This window comes from Cucurbita pepo, chromosome 3, assembly GCF_057944985.1.
Source record: "Cucurbita pepo subsp. pepo isolate OVF chromosome 3, ASM5794498v1, whole genome shotgun sequence".
NCBI lineage: Eukaryota > Viridiplantae > Streptophyta > Magnoliopsida > Cucurbitales > Cucurbitaceae > Cucurbita > Cucurbita pepo.
The window spans coordinates 4,637,913-4,651,316 of NC_141800.1; the positions used below are offsets into that span (position 1 = coordinate 4,637,913).

General features: G+C 40.5%; 2 protein-coding genes, 1 long non-coding RNA gene, 1 other non-coding gene and 1 pseudogene across 5 annotated transcripts; 3 read left to right on the forward strand and 2 right to left on the reverse strand.

Annotated features, from left to right (window-relative positions):
* Positions 1-1,799: 1,799 nt before the first annotated feature.
* Positions 1,800-1,935, reverse strand: LOC147793075 (small nucleolar RNA Z247). Its single transcript, XR_015420517.1, has one exon. It is a non-coding gene; the product is annotated as a small nucleolar RNA Z247 (small nucleolar RNA).
* Positions 1,936-3,976: 2,041 nt separating this feature from the next.
* On the forward strand, positions 3,977-5,760 carry LOC111791712 (17,18-epoxy-17-hydroxycur-19-ene N-malonyltransferase). 2 transcript variants are annotated; one of them, XM_087122077.1, is made up of 3 exons: positions 3,977-4,881; positions 5,054-5,444; positions 5,675-5,760. In XM_087122077.1, the coding sequence occupies exons 1-2, from the start codon at positions 4,068-4,070 to the stop codon at positions 5,416-5,418; spliced, it is 1,179 nt and encodes a 392-aa protein (XP_086978203.1). In that variant the 5' UTR covers positions 3,977-4,067; the 3' UTR covers positions 5,419-5,444; positions 5,675-5,760. The 2 variants fall into 2 exon arrangements, with proteins under 2 accessions (XP_086978203.1, XP_023528950.2); XM_023673182.2 differs by lacking the exon at positions 5,675-5,760 and having other exon boundaries at positions 5,054-5,572.
* On the forward strand, positions 5,563-6,481 carry LOC147793076 (17,18-epoxy-17-hydroxycur-19-ene N-malonyltransferase-like; annotated as a pseudogene).
* A 1,115-nt stretch (positions 6,482-7,596) lies between these two features.
* On the reverse strand, positions 7,597-10,891 carry LOC111782660 (potassium transporter 5-like). The gene is made up of 9 exons (XM_087121977.1): positions 10,628-10,891; positions 10,321-10,546; positions 9,958-10,206; positions 9,799-9,849; positions 9,297-9,557; positions 9,042-9,209; positions 8,708-8,962; positions 8,175-8,623; positions 7,597-8,093 (listed from the first exon to the last, which is right to left on the reverse strand). The coding sequence occupies exons 1-9, from the start codon at positions 10,820-10,822 to the stop codon at positions 7,668-7,670; spliced, it is 2,280 nt and encodes a 759-aa protein (XP_086978103.1). The 5' UTR covers positions 10,823-10,891; the 3' UTR covers positions 7,597-7,667.
* A 792-nt stretch (positions 10,892-11,683) lies between these two features.
* Positions 11,684-12,960, forward strand: LOC147793077 (uncharacterized). The gene is made up of 2 exons (XR_015420281.1): positions 11,684-11,788; positions 12,774-12,960. It is a non-coding gene; the product is annotated as an uncharacterized LOC147793077 (long non-coding RNA).
* Positions 12,961-13,404: the final 444 nt, after the last annotated feature.

Genomic DNA, 13,404 nt, shown 5'->3' on the forward strand with positions numbered 1-13,404 from the left:
TTCCTCTGAACTTCTTGTATTATCTGCAGAAGATAAGCTGACACCAGACAAGTTGTCACTAGCAATATTATCAGTTTGACCATCATTCATATGGGAATTACTAACAACTGGTTCAATATCTGTAAGAGCATTTTCAGTGTAAAAACTAGCAAGTTTGGCTAAGGCTGGAAGTAGAACAGGATGATGTGGATTTGTGGTTTTGTTTGGTGGCTTAGATTCTTCAAAAGGAAAAATATTTTCATCGAAAACCACGTCTCTAGAGATGTAAATACGTCCTGTACTTCTATTTAAGCATTTATATCCCTTATGAGAAGAACTATAACCCAAGAATATACATCTAGTAGTTCTGAAACTCAGTTTCTTGTTGTTGTAAGGCCTTAAATTAGGCCAGCAAGCACAGCCAAACACCCTAAGCATGGAGTAGTCTGGACTTTTACCAAACAATTTATGAAGTGGTGTGTCTTGTTGTATGGTTCGGCTGGGCATTCTATTTATAAGAAAGCAAGCTGTGTTGAAAGCTTCATCCCAGTAGGATAGAGGCATGTTGGCTTGAGCGAGTAAAGCAAGGCCAGTTTCTACAATGTGTCTGTGTTTTCTTTCGACTAACCCATTCTGCTGGTGTGTGTGAGGACAGGAGATATGATGTTCAATGCCTGTGGATTTGAAATAATTGTGTAACCGATGGTATTCACCCCCCCAATCTGATTGGACGGAGCGAATTTTGGTATTTAGCATAGTTTCAACATGTTTTTGAAATTGAAGGAACACAGACTCAACATCAGATTTGCATCTCAGAAAGTAAATCCAAACATAACGACTAAAATCATCAACAAAGGAAACATAATATTTGGAATTATTTACTGACGCAATGGATGGACCCCATACATCAGTGTGAATTAATTGAAGGGGTGCTGTAGATACATGCTGAGAAGAACCAAATGGCAATTGATGTGCTTTCCCTAATTGACAAGCATTACAAATTGAGGAAGAGGGAATATTAGTATCTATAGCTAAATTATTATCTTGTAGAATTCTAATGGTAATTGGAGATGCAGGGTGCCCTAGCCTTCTGTGCCATTGTTCTTTCGAAAGTTTGGCTGTCAGCAAGGCTTGACTGAAATTATGCGGTAGAACGTATAGGCCATTCTTACATCTACCGTGGAGCAGGAGTTTCTTCGTGACTCGGTCTTTAACCAAAAAATAGTTTGGGTGAAATTCTACAACAGCATTATTATCAGATGCTAGTCTTTGTACTGAAATTAGGTGCTTATTGATTTTAGGAACATATAGGATATGTTTCAGAACAAGAGATGAACCAGAAATTAATGAATTCCCAATATGAGAGATAGACAAACCTGCGCCATTTGCAACCTGAATTTGGTCGGTGCCAGTGTAGCGTTCTCTGGTGGTAAGCCTCTCTAGGTCATTGGTGATATGATCTGTGGCTCCAGTGTCAACATACCAGTTTGTGTCACTAGTGTATCCACTGGTTGCCAAAGCTGCTTGTTTGAGATTATTTTCGGCTTGATATGCCTGATCAAATCTGTGCCAGCATTGCAAAGCATCGTGATTGGGCTTACCACAAATCTGACAGACAATGCCTGAGCTGCTTTGTGTCTTTGATGGTTGACGTCCAGGATTGTTCACAGTACGCCTTGATTGTCCATGACCACTATTTAACTGACGACTACGACCGCGACTACCTCGACCTCCATTGGCACCTCCACGAATGGATATCCTATTGACATTGTTAGCAGATGAAAGTTGCTCAAATGTACCCTTACGCAAGTGCCGCATCTCATAGCTCAGCATGTGAGCATACACGTCGCTGACAGTGTATACATCTGTTCTGGTTGTAATGCTTGTGACTAGAGGATCATAATCTGGACCAAGTCCTTGCAGCATGTAGGCGATGAGTTCTTCATCCTCTATTCGCTTGCCAATGGCAGCAAGTGTATCACCAAGATGTTTTACTTTACGAAAGTAGTCAGCAATTGTCATGTCCTTTTTCTGGATAGTAGAGAGTTCCATACGGATCTGCATTGCTCTTGCTCGAGATGTGGAAGCAAATTGTCGCTCCAGCGTAATCCAGGCTTCTCGTGCAGTGGTGATTCCAACCATCGTGCTGAGAACCTCCTCAGTGACTGATGAGTTGATGAGGCTGAGTACCAGCTGGTCCTGGGGGTACCAGACTGTGAACTCAGGGTTGATGATAATTTTGCGATTCCCTGTTTCTTCACTTGGTTCAACGGCGATCGTCTGGCTTGGTGCAGGCATGGATCCATCCACAAAACCAACAAGGTTTTGGCTACGCAAGTAGGGAAGGATTTGGGTGGACCACAGTAGATAATTTTCTTGTGTAAGCTTAACACTAATCACCTGACTGATCGACGGAGAAGACATTGTGTTGTTTGGGATTGACATGTCTAACAGCAGAGGCTATGGATCTCGTGGATCTTATTTCGGCTCTGATACCATATCAAGTTTATGCAAAACTGTGCCTCACACTATTGAGGACATATTCTATTTATATTGGCAAAAGATTAACTAATAGATCCGATTTCATAGGAAACTAACGAAGTAAGCCTATTCTTATGGCATGACTAACTTCAAGCTATTCTAATGGATTGACCAATTCTAACACTTCTATCATTTGATCAAGACTAATAATATTAGTCTTCAAACTTGGGATGAAATGTCCCTTGGTTAATAAAGGTTGATCGCTGTTCTTGCACTAGAACAAGATGGATCTTTTGTCTTAGATTGGTACAATTGATCAATCGCAAAACTTCACGTTTCCAATAAATTTCTCATCAAGCTCTATGAATTTTGCTTGATCTTCAGTCATGTGGTTGCTCGTTCCATTGTCTAAATACGACATGTTAGTCTCCATTTGGTCTTCTCCATCTACGAGGAGGTTTCCATAACCTTCTCTTTATTGAGCATCAACATGTTGGCATTTTCTAGGCCAATATCAATGAGGCACTATGCCGCATAATGCTTATATTTTCCACTAGAGTAATACTTAATCATACTCTTGTTCTTCTAGGGGTTTGAGTTGTCATGGGTTTATGAGGTATTATCACAACCTCCTCTGTCACGTCCCTTTGCACGTGAAAAAGAAAAATTAGATGCACCTTTCTTTTTCGTTTGTGCGATCCACTCCTCCTGTGTGAGTAAGAGATGCTTCTCCTCCTCACTGTCGTCAAAGCCACGAAGCCTCTCCTCATGGACCTTAAGACGACCAACGACCTCTTCAATCAACATGTTCTTGAGGTCGGTGAACTGCTCGATGGAGATAACTATCTGCATGAATCTAGGGAGAACAACTTGAAGGAACTTCTTGACGACGGATATCTTCTCTAGCTTGTCGCCTAAGGAACGTATGCTGTTGACGATCATCATCAACTTCATGACAAGTCGTCTTGTTGACTCAATGTCATTCATGGATAGCCTCAAACTCACTCTTCAAGGTCTGCATGTTTGCTTTCTTGACATGTTCCACACCCACATGCATTGTTTGCGGTGTCTCCCAATGCTACTTTTGTTGAGTCCTTCTTTGCCCACATGAGAAGGACGTCCTCAGGGACTGCTGGGTAGATGACAGCAAGAGTCATCCTATCTTTGCGCTCCTCAACTTTGTCACATCTCAATGGCGTCCCACACGCCTTGTGCATGTAAGATAACATACATCTTTATCGAACATGTTGCATCGTTACTCTTCGTGAGTCACAGGTAATAGAGCGTTACACTCCCCTCTCTTTCGCTCCTTATCGTTGTCACATCTCCTCGATTGACTTTGTATGGTGACTATTTATTTCGGCATCCTAGCTCTAATACCAATTATTAGATAGGACCCGCAATTCAAATATACTAAAACAAATAGATTAAACAAAAAGAAACATTGTGAAAATAAATATCCAAGTCTACCTTTTTTTGGATAAAATCTTATCCTTGTGCCCAATAAACCAATAGAAATTAAACACTTTCCCCTTTATGTTCTCTCTTGAATTCAAATCTGCAGCTTCAACTAAGAAATTGAGCTTCAACACATTCAAAGCAAAGTGATGGAACTCGAAATAGTGAGTAAAGAAACCATCAAGCCCTTATCTTCAACCCCACCGGACCTCACAACTCTCACCCTTTCCTGGTTTGATCAACATACCCCTAACGTTTATACACCCCTTCTTTATTTCTACACCAACAACAACGCCGTTGTCAGCTCCTCCGGCTGCCGCGGCCGGCTGCTGAAGGACAGCCTCTCAAAGGCCTTGACTTTCTACTACCCTTTTGCCGGCCGCCTTGGAGACGGAGGAAACTTCATCGACTGCAACGACATGGGGGCCACGTTCCTAGAGGCAAAGCTCCGGTGTCCAATGTCAGAAGTTATGAACACCTTCGATTTGCATCATGACGAGATTTTGAAATTGCTCTGCTTTGAGGACATAAAGGGAAAGGTCCAAACATTCGATCCTCTGTTGTCCATTCAGTTGACCCAATTTGAATGCGGAGGTGAAGTAATGTATGTGTCTTTGGCTCATAAAGTTGCGGATTTGGCGACATTTGCCAACTTCATGAACGATTGGGCTTCTATCGCTCGCATCTCCGGCGGCAGCGATCCCCCGGTGGTGTGTCCTCTGTTTCATGCAGCGAGTTTGTTCAGGCCGGAATTGAACGGCGGGGGAGACCCATCAGAGGGGGAAGGTTCAGGAAGTAAGAAACGGGAAGAAAATGTTCGTTCGAGAAGAATGGTGTTTGAGGGTTCAAAGATTAATGCTCTTAAAGCCATGGTTTCTAAGAAAGTAGAGAATCCAACCCGCGTTCAGGTTCTCACAGCTTTTATCTACAAAGCTATGGTTTCTGCAAAAAATGCACTCTCAGGTGCGTTACAATTCCTTTTGATCTCTTTCTTGATTCAATAAGTTGCTTTAGATTCCATGGAATCAATTTGGTGTCTCTGTTATGTTCATTGTGTTCATCGAGTGTATGCGTTATTGTGTGATCCTAACACGAGATTAAGTGAATTTCTCACTTTCTTTTTCGTTTTGAGAAGGGGGTTTTTCAAGAGAACCGACAAGTATACTGCAGTTCATCAACTTACGGAGCAGAGTGGAGCCGCCATTGCCGGGGACATTGACAGGCAACATAGTATCATTCTTCAGAGCATCATCAACGTCGGCTGAGCAGCAGAGGGAGATGGAGCTATGGAGCGTTGTGGGTGACATGAAGAGAAACTTCGAAGAGTTTTGCAGGAAGTTGCCGAGGAACTACAGAGATGAAGAAGGGAGTTCGGATCTAAAATCATGGATCAAAGAATCATTTGAGACATGGATGATAGGTAATGATGGTAGGAAGTATGGATGTAGCAGCTGGTGCAGATTTCCACTTTACGAGGCGGATTTTGGATGGGGGACGTAGGAGAATTTTGTAGTGTGATAGCATTGGTAATAGTGATTGGCTCCCACCCGTGGATGTAGGAGAATTTCTTCTCTTCAAACCAACCACATAAATTTTTGTGTTTTTTTTGTTTAATTTCTGTTTGTGGGTGTCTGAATATGATCGATTTTGCTTCCGCTTCTACTCCAACCATTGATATTTGGTATTGAGTGGCATTTATGGACATGTAGGAAGTATGGTTTTTTCCTAATTGGTGCTAATTTGTTGTCTAATGTAGGCTGTCTGGGCGGGACAAGTCAATTGCATCTTGTGATCAACTTACGGTAGAGAGTGGAGCTGCCATTGGCGAGATTAATAGGCAACATAATCTCACACTGCATAGCATCAGAGACCAGGTGGGAGCAGAGGGAGAAGGAGGTATGGGACATAGTGGGAGACATAAAGAGAAACCTAAAGGAGTTTTGTGAGAAGTTCCCAAGAGATTAGAGGGATGAAGAATGGGGTTGGCTTTACAAATTACATGCGAAACAATCAATGGAGAGGCCAAAAAATGAAGGGGATGTGGCGGTGATTTCATGTAGCAGCTGGTGCAAATTTCCATTTTACGAGGTAGATTTTGGACGCTGGAAGCCCATATGGGTCACCGTCCCTGAGTTGCCTGCGAAGGATTCAATTATATTCATTGATGCATAAGATGGTGACGGGATCGAAGCAATAGTGTGCTTGGAGGAGAAGGCAATGGATGCGTTTCAACAAAATCAAGAGTTTTTCTCATTTTGTGAACTCAAAAACTAACCGCTGAAGGCAATGTCTTTGGCAATGGTGTATTTAGTAAGTTATAATAATAATTCAAACCACGTGGTTGGTTTTAAGAAAAGGAAGTGGATCGTTAATGTTCTCAATTATAAAACGAACTACGTGCGTTCATGTATAACATTAATATTGTTATGCCTATCTAAAGGTTTGTTTTAGAGGAACTTTGTAAGAGAGAATTTATAGTGTGAGAGTATGGGAGATACACTTGTAAACACTTTGATCATAGTAATTAACTATCACTTTGGATGTAGGAGAATTTCTTTTAAAAGCAGTGTTCATGAATAGGAAATGATGATAATTTGGAAAAAGTAAACATTCATATAAGCTAAGCTAAAAATCACAGATCCAATAGGAACATAAGCTACAACACATCACTTTCAGAAAAAACAAAATATAGAGAAGTGTTGGTATAAGCAAGACATCACATTATGCGACATTTATTTCATTCTTTTCATAGCATGCACTTGTAATAAGTTGAACATGAACCCACCTAGTTAAACCATGATCAAAATGCTACTTGGATACCCAAAAGTGTCATCAACTGAGAGATGAACTGAGGATGGCTGGGCCAAGTTGCCCCAGTAACCAAGAAGTATGAATCATTGGGAATGAACAAACAGTGGAGGAAGAATCAATAATGTTATTATTATTAACAGAGACATATTGAAAATATATCGCCTTTGTATCTTATAATAACTTTCAAATCCGAACAAGTTTGTCGGGTGTAACTGGTTCGTATTAAATCATGTGGTTCCATGATGGAGCGACTGTTACTTCATTCTCATTTCCAAAGTAAAAAAAAAAAAATCAACATTTTGAATTTTTCAGACAACTCAAGTAGGATCATATCAATACCTAAAGAACACCAGCCGTAGATAAGATCTGTTGAACTCCTTGACAATTGCAATAACTTGAGCATTCAGGGTCGAAGTATTCAGGTGCTCAACCACCATGGATTATAAGGGTGTCGTAACTTGATGGATTCAAGCTTTTAAAATCAGCCGTTAATGTAAAATTATGTCCGGGCTTCTTATTGTAAGTTTGATCACCTTCAAAATCATGGACAGCAGTTGGATGTCTATCACCCGCCTTTTTCTTGGGACAAACTGCATCAACATGACAACCAAGAGCTTGAAAGGATTGAAATGGAACAGTTACCTTGTAGTCCTCCATGTAATCCTGTAAGCAAGCTAATATTTCGAGAACTCACCGAACAAGAAAACCACCCAGCGAACCAATTCACACGTTTTCCCCGCTAACACTCTCGATTTTTTCCGTAATCTCAGACGCCCTCGAAAACAGAAACAAGTTTGGAGAGCAAAAGTCGTTTTCAAAGAAGGAGAAAAGTTGAATCTAAATAGTTACAAAATAAAACCGGGAACGAGACAAATAAAGAGCTTATCTTCTATACATATCTGCCTTGAGACAGAAACATCAAATTATGATGAAGTTGTCTAAAGTTCATAAGTCATTCCGACTTTGAGAATACGTTTGTGAGGAATTTCAAAGACTTGATCAGTGTCCCTCAAATTTCTCTTCAAGAAGCTATATGCATAGTTTATCATAATCCTATCTCCAAACCCAGCACCCGGTTTAGCAACCACCTCTGTTTCCCCAACGAAATGAACAACTCCTTGCTTCCATGCTTCTGCAACGCCTCCAAATACATTCACATCCTCTTCATCTTCTTCAACTCTCCCATCATTGTTACACAATGCCTGTCGATCACTTTCGAACTTTTCCAATCTTTCGAGTAAAATTTTCTCGAATAGTTCATGTTCGGCACGCACTTCTGTGTATCCATATCGAACTACACAACGAAACACGTCGATCTCCTTTGCCTCTACTCGTCGAAAGAGGAAACGTTCGTCGGCTGGAACCTAGTTAACAACATACATAAAACCTCAAACATTGTCGTATATAGCATATATCTATATCTATATCTAATATCAACTCCGAACCTTGCTGACAGGAAGCGATTTAATGGTGACAAAGACGAGCACAGACTGCAAAGCGGGCACGTGGACGACGTAATGCTTGATGATGGGAGGGATGCCTTGAACGAGCTCAGTGTAGAAAAATGCCATGCCAGGAAGTCTTCTAAAGCTGGTGGTACTCACCATTTGATTGAACTTTTCTGGAGAGATTTTGTGGTTGAGCTCATAAAAGTACTTCTTTCTAAACACACTATTCCACACATACATTATTGTCATCATAACAGCTGCAAAAGCCAGAGGGAGATACCCTCCTTGGTTGAACTTGTAAAGAACTGAACTCAGATACACCAATTCTACGCTCCCAATTATGACAACGTAAGTGATTACCAACAGGATGTGGGTTTTCCATATCATTACCATTATCAATACTAGGAAGGAGGACGTGAGTGTCATCACAAACACCACTGCTATTCCTGTTTAGAGCAAAATTCTTTATTTAGTCAGTGTTGGTCGAGTTAAGTTGAGTTGAGTTGGGTTGGTTTGAGCGAGTAAGTTACCGTATGCATTGCCGATATTTGTAGTGTTCTTGAAAACCAAAGTAATACAAACACAAGCCAACATGAGAAGGTAATTGATCTCAGGAACATAAACTTGGCCTTCATGCTTAGCAGAAGTATGAATCACTCTAACTCTTGGGAAGCATCCAAGTGAAAGTGACTGCTGAATTATAGAGAAAGTTCCTGAGATCATGGCTTGGCTTGCTATGATTGATGCTAAAACTGCCACCACAAACATTGGCCAATACAAACTTCCTGCCAATCATACACATAGGATGATAAAGTTGAGTTAATTATTGGGATGAAATCGTATGAACTTTGTGAATGTTTATACCAGGAGTGGACTTGTAGAATGTGTGTGAAACTAGATCACTATGCTTGCGAAGAAACGAGGATTGGCCTGCATAAGCGCATATTAGAGCTGGGTAGGTCACTAGGGACATGCTCAGCTGGATCGATCGGACGCTGAAATGCCCGACGTCGGCGAACAATGCTTCCGTCCCTGTATTCGTCGTGTTGTTATAAAGATTGTGTGGTCTCTTCTTCATGAAAAAGGGTAAGGGTAAAGAATATAAGAAGATTTAAGAACCTGTAATGCAAAGAACAACGCCGCCGAGAGAAATCCAAGCGTCCTTTTTGTTCCTTTGGAAATAATAAATAATGTAGGCGGGATTTAAGGCCTTGATTACAGTTGGGTCGTATTTGAAAAAGTTGTAAACACCGATTGCAGCAATGAAAGCAAACCAAATGAAGATGATTGGGGCAAAAGTGTAGCCAACTTTGTCAGTTCCTAATCTTTGAGCCATGAACAGCAACACCAAGATGACTACTGATGCCCAAACAATCCTTCCTGCCATATCATTTTTGGTTTATGATTTTAAATAGTTTATAGTTTCGTCCCAAAAAAATTATGAAATACCAAATTTAGTTTTTGAAAATAAGAAACAAAAGACTAATTTGTTGTAAAATCATTCGTAATTGGTATAAATAATGAATTTTTTTAAAAAAAATTTTGTTTATGAAAAAGATAGAGTAAATAAATAAATAAATAAATAAATAAATAAATAAATAAATAAAGGGTGTGAATTTACCTTCTGTCATTGCAGGGGTTGCCTCCGTGATCCCTCCCACAGCAGATAAAACTGAAGTAAAACAATTCAAAATTAATCTATTTAATTTATAAAATGTTAAAAAATAATATTGCAATTAATTTGTAATTTAGAAGGGGAAAAAAAGGGGGAAAGGGAGACCTGAGATACAAGGGGTGAGGACGCCGTCGCCGATAACCATGGCGGTTCCGAGCATCGTCGCAAAGAGAAGAGAGACCTTCGCAAAATGGCTGTTCTCCAGCGCCGACTGAATCCTCGAAGCTCTCTTCTGTCTCCGATTCGGCAAATTCAATTGGTAATTGGACACCTCTCCATCCTCCATCTCTGCGTTTGGAATCAGCCCTACTTTCGCGTACCGGCAAATCAGAGAGTACAGTGCGAAGGTTCCGCCTGGAAAATCAAAATGAAAATCAAAATCAAAATCAAAATCAAAATCAAAATCAAAATCAAAATGAAAATCCGATTCCGATTCCGAATCACCGAAGAATTGAATGAGGATTTTACCATCGCCGTTGTCGTTGGCTCTGAGGACGATGAACACGTATTTGATGACTGGAATGAGAGTTAAGGTGTAGAAGATCAAAGACATCGCTCCTAAAACGTCGTCCTCGTGCTTGATTCCCTCCGGAAAGATGCCGGCGTACACGTAGAGCGGCGAGGTTCCGATGTCTCCGTACACTACTCCGATGCTCTGGAATGCTAGTTGTAATATAACACTCCATTTCTTCTCCTGCCAAATTGATTTTAAATTATTATTAATATATGGAACTGAAAAAGAAGAAAAGAGGAGGAGAGAAAAGAAGAGACCGACGTCGTCCTCGGAGTGAGCGCGACCATGGAGTTTACGAGACTCTAAATACAAGGAGTCGTGTCGCCGGAGATTCTGCCACGACATTTTCCGCTCTTGAGGAGTCGGAACATCGGAACCAGACGGCGCAACTTGTTCCTCTTCTATGGCGACGACGGCGGAAACTTCCTGTGCGCCACCGGAGATCCGGTCAGCCATTGGTGGAGAAATTAAAAAAGCAGAGAGAAAATGGAAGATGTGAATTAATTGCGGGTGTGATAATTATGTAAAGAAGAAGAGTATTTATATGCAAAATTAGAGGCGCAATTCATAGGTGATTGGGAAAATAAAACTGACCCTCCCCCTTCTTCTGGCATTCATTAAAACAGTCCAACATATTCTGTTCAATTTATTTCTTAAACTTAAAACTAATTATTTTATTTTTTTTACCTACCTTTTTTGCTTAAATTATATATTATAAAATTAATTTTATTTTTTATTTTTTTTTGGGATGTGGGCAATTCTTTCGGTTTGTTAAACAGAGTAACAAAATAAAGAAAATAACCAACCAATTTAACCACAAAAATTTTAAATAAAAATAAACATTGTTGTGCAATGTAAACGGCATCTTGTGATCAACTTATGGCAGAGAGTGGAGCAGCCATTGCCGAGATTAATAGGCAACATAATCTCACACTGCATAGCATTAGAGACCACATGGGAGCAGAGGAAGAAGGAGCTATGGGACATAGTGAAAGGAGGATAAGAACTTGTAAACTCTGCACTGTGAGAGCTTGATGGATGTTATCTCCTATATTTATTTATATTTATTTTGCATGAATTTTGTATGATGATGCTAGATGATAGTTTAAAATCTAAACCCGAGCCTCAATTGAAAGTTTAAAATCTAAGTTTACCTTGAAAGTCGATCTCTCTCAATTTTATTGAAGGTCTTTGAGACCAAAATCCGAGATGAGGCCGAAGAGAAAAATGATGATGAATAAAAGAACCTAAATAACCAAACGACCTCGACCTTGGCTGACCGTTCATCGGGCGCCACGTGGCAACACCTCAGCGCGCGTGGCCGTGCGCGTGTGAGCGCGTGAGGGTTTAAATGAGAAAATTCAGTATTTGTGGACACTCTATTGGTGTAGAAATGCTTAACGAAGAACACGCGTCAATCGAGTAAGTCACCACACGGAACTTTAGGAAGAAATACTTATAGGAGTCGCTTGGTTATGCATGCATGCTAGTTTAATTACCTTCGGTGGTAGCCTTCCATGATTGAATGTATGTAATTTGGTTGTTAAGAGTATGGGTGTATTATGTGAAGTATTTTGAGAATTATCTGAGTGTTGCAATAATGTTTTAAGCTTCCGCTTTATATGTATATGTTTAAGGGAGACGGAAACTTGTGATCTCTGCGCTCCGGGAGTTTATGGATGTTATCGCCCCGTTGAGCATGTATGTTTACTTTGCATGAATTGTGTATGATGATGCTGGATTATAGTTGTGTGCACACTCAGTTAATTTCCATGACTCACATTTATGATTAAGTCTAGGGATATGCGGTTAGAGTAACAAGACACTAAGATATAAGACCTAACATTCCCCAGTAGGCTAACAGACCACCACGGCATACGAGCCACCTTTAGAGTACCCTTAGGCTACTTGTGTGTGGATGGTAATATAGCTTCGTGGGAGACCAGCGGGTTCCTGATCAGGACTCGACTGCTCGATAGCCGTTTAGTATGGGAAACGGGATACCCACGTCGTAATTGACCGTTTAGCTGGATGGAATAGGGGAGGTAGCCCTCCCAAATATAGGGGGATTACCATGGGACTAGGGGGTTGCAGCTCACTTCCTAGGCAAGATCCCAAGTAATCTCATACCCATGCCGAGGTAGCCACTCGCAAGGCACCAGTCCAACACAGGTTAGCATAAAAGGAACTCTAGGGGTATAAATAGAAGGTCTAAGAACCAAAGAAGCCCGAAGGGGGCAAGTCCCAAGGGGGAAGCCCTAATGAGCTAAGACCAGAATCAGATGTTCTAGAGCCAAAGGAAAGTCCGTGGTTGTTTGTTAAGTTTAGGGTGCGACGAGAGCCTACAAGTAAGTGGCTTACTGAGTATAATTTTTATACTCATTCCTTTTTACCCTTTTTTTTTTAGATGCCGGTCGAGGTGGAGGAGCGTTCGAGAGCTGTGCGGTCACAGAGGGGGTCGTTCCGGAGCGTCAGTCCCTTGTCAGTCTTTCGAGTCTTTTGTGTTTCAGTTTACATTTGTAATTTCCTTTGTAATAATTTCGAAACAAATCTTCTCTCTCTTGTTTTAATCAAATGGAGTTTTTATCTTTTTACTTTGCTTTTCTTTTCTTCTATTTTCTTTTTGTTTGTTTTCAATTTCGTCTTTTGGTTCACAGTCTGATTTTCGAAGCCTTGAAAATCGGGTCTTGACATTAACTGAGTCTTGTACTCATTCCTTATTCTCCATTTTTTTTTTCAAGAAATAAGGAGCTAGTCGAGAACGGTAGTAGACTCTGGAGTAGGTGCCATAGACTAACCTCACTCGTCGTCCTCAACCCTTTTTGTGTCGTCCCTTAACTTGTGTTTTAACATTGTGTTCTGTTTTAAAATACTCATGTATAAAATTTATTTTGATATAATGTAAATATAATGTTTTAAATTTCTTTGTTTTATCTCGAGAAAAATTTACCCGTCTTTTTAGAGTCATTGAGTCATCCCAGTCCTTACACAATTCAATGAGGTCGACTGCTACATTTACATCAAGCGCAGACTGCTCA

What these genes read in the sequence shown, in the direction of transcription:
- LOC111791712 (XM_087122077.1), top strand. Translation starts at nt 4,068, where the DNA reads ATGGAACTCGAAATAGTGAGTAAAGAAACCATCAAGCCCTTATCTTCA. An exon ending in TGCAAAAAATGCACTCTCAG is followed by an intron (nt 4,882 to 5,053) that starts GTGCGTTACAAT and finishes CGTTTTGAGAAG; the next exon opens with GGGGTTTTTCAAGAGAACCG.
- LOC111782660 (XM_087121977.1), bottom strand. Translation starts at nt 10,822, where the DNA reads ATGGCTGACCGGATCTCCGGTGGCGCACAGGAAGTTTCCGCCGTCGTC. An exon ending in GCGCTCACTCCGAGGACGAC is followed by an intron (nt 10,547 to 10,627) that starts GTCGGTCTCTTC and finishes TCAATTTGGCAG; the next exon opens with GAGAAGAAATGGAGTGTTAT. An exon ending in AATCGCTTCCTGTCAGCAAG is followed by an intron (nt 8,094 to 8,174) that starts GTTCGGAGTTGA and finishes GTTGTTAACTAG; the next exon opens with GTTCCAGCCGACGAACGTTT.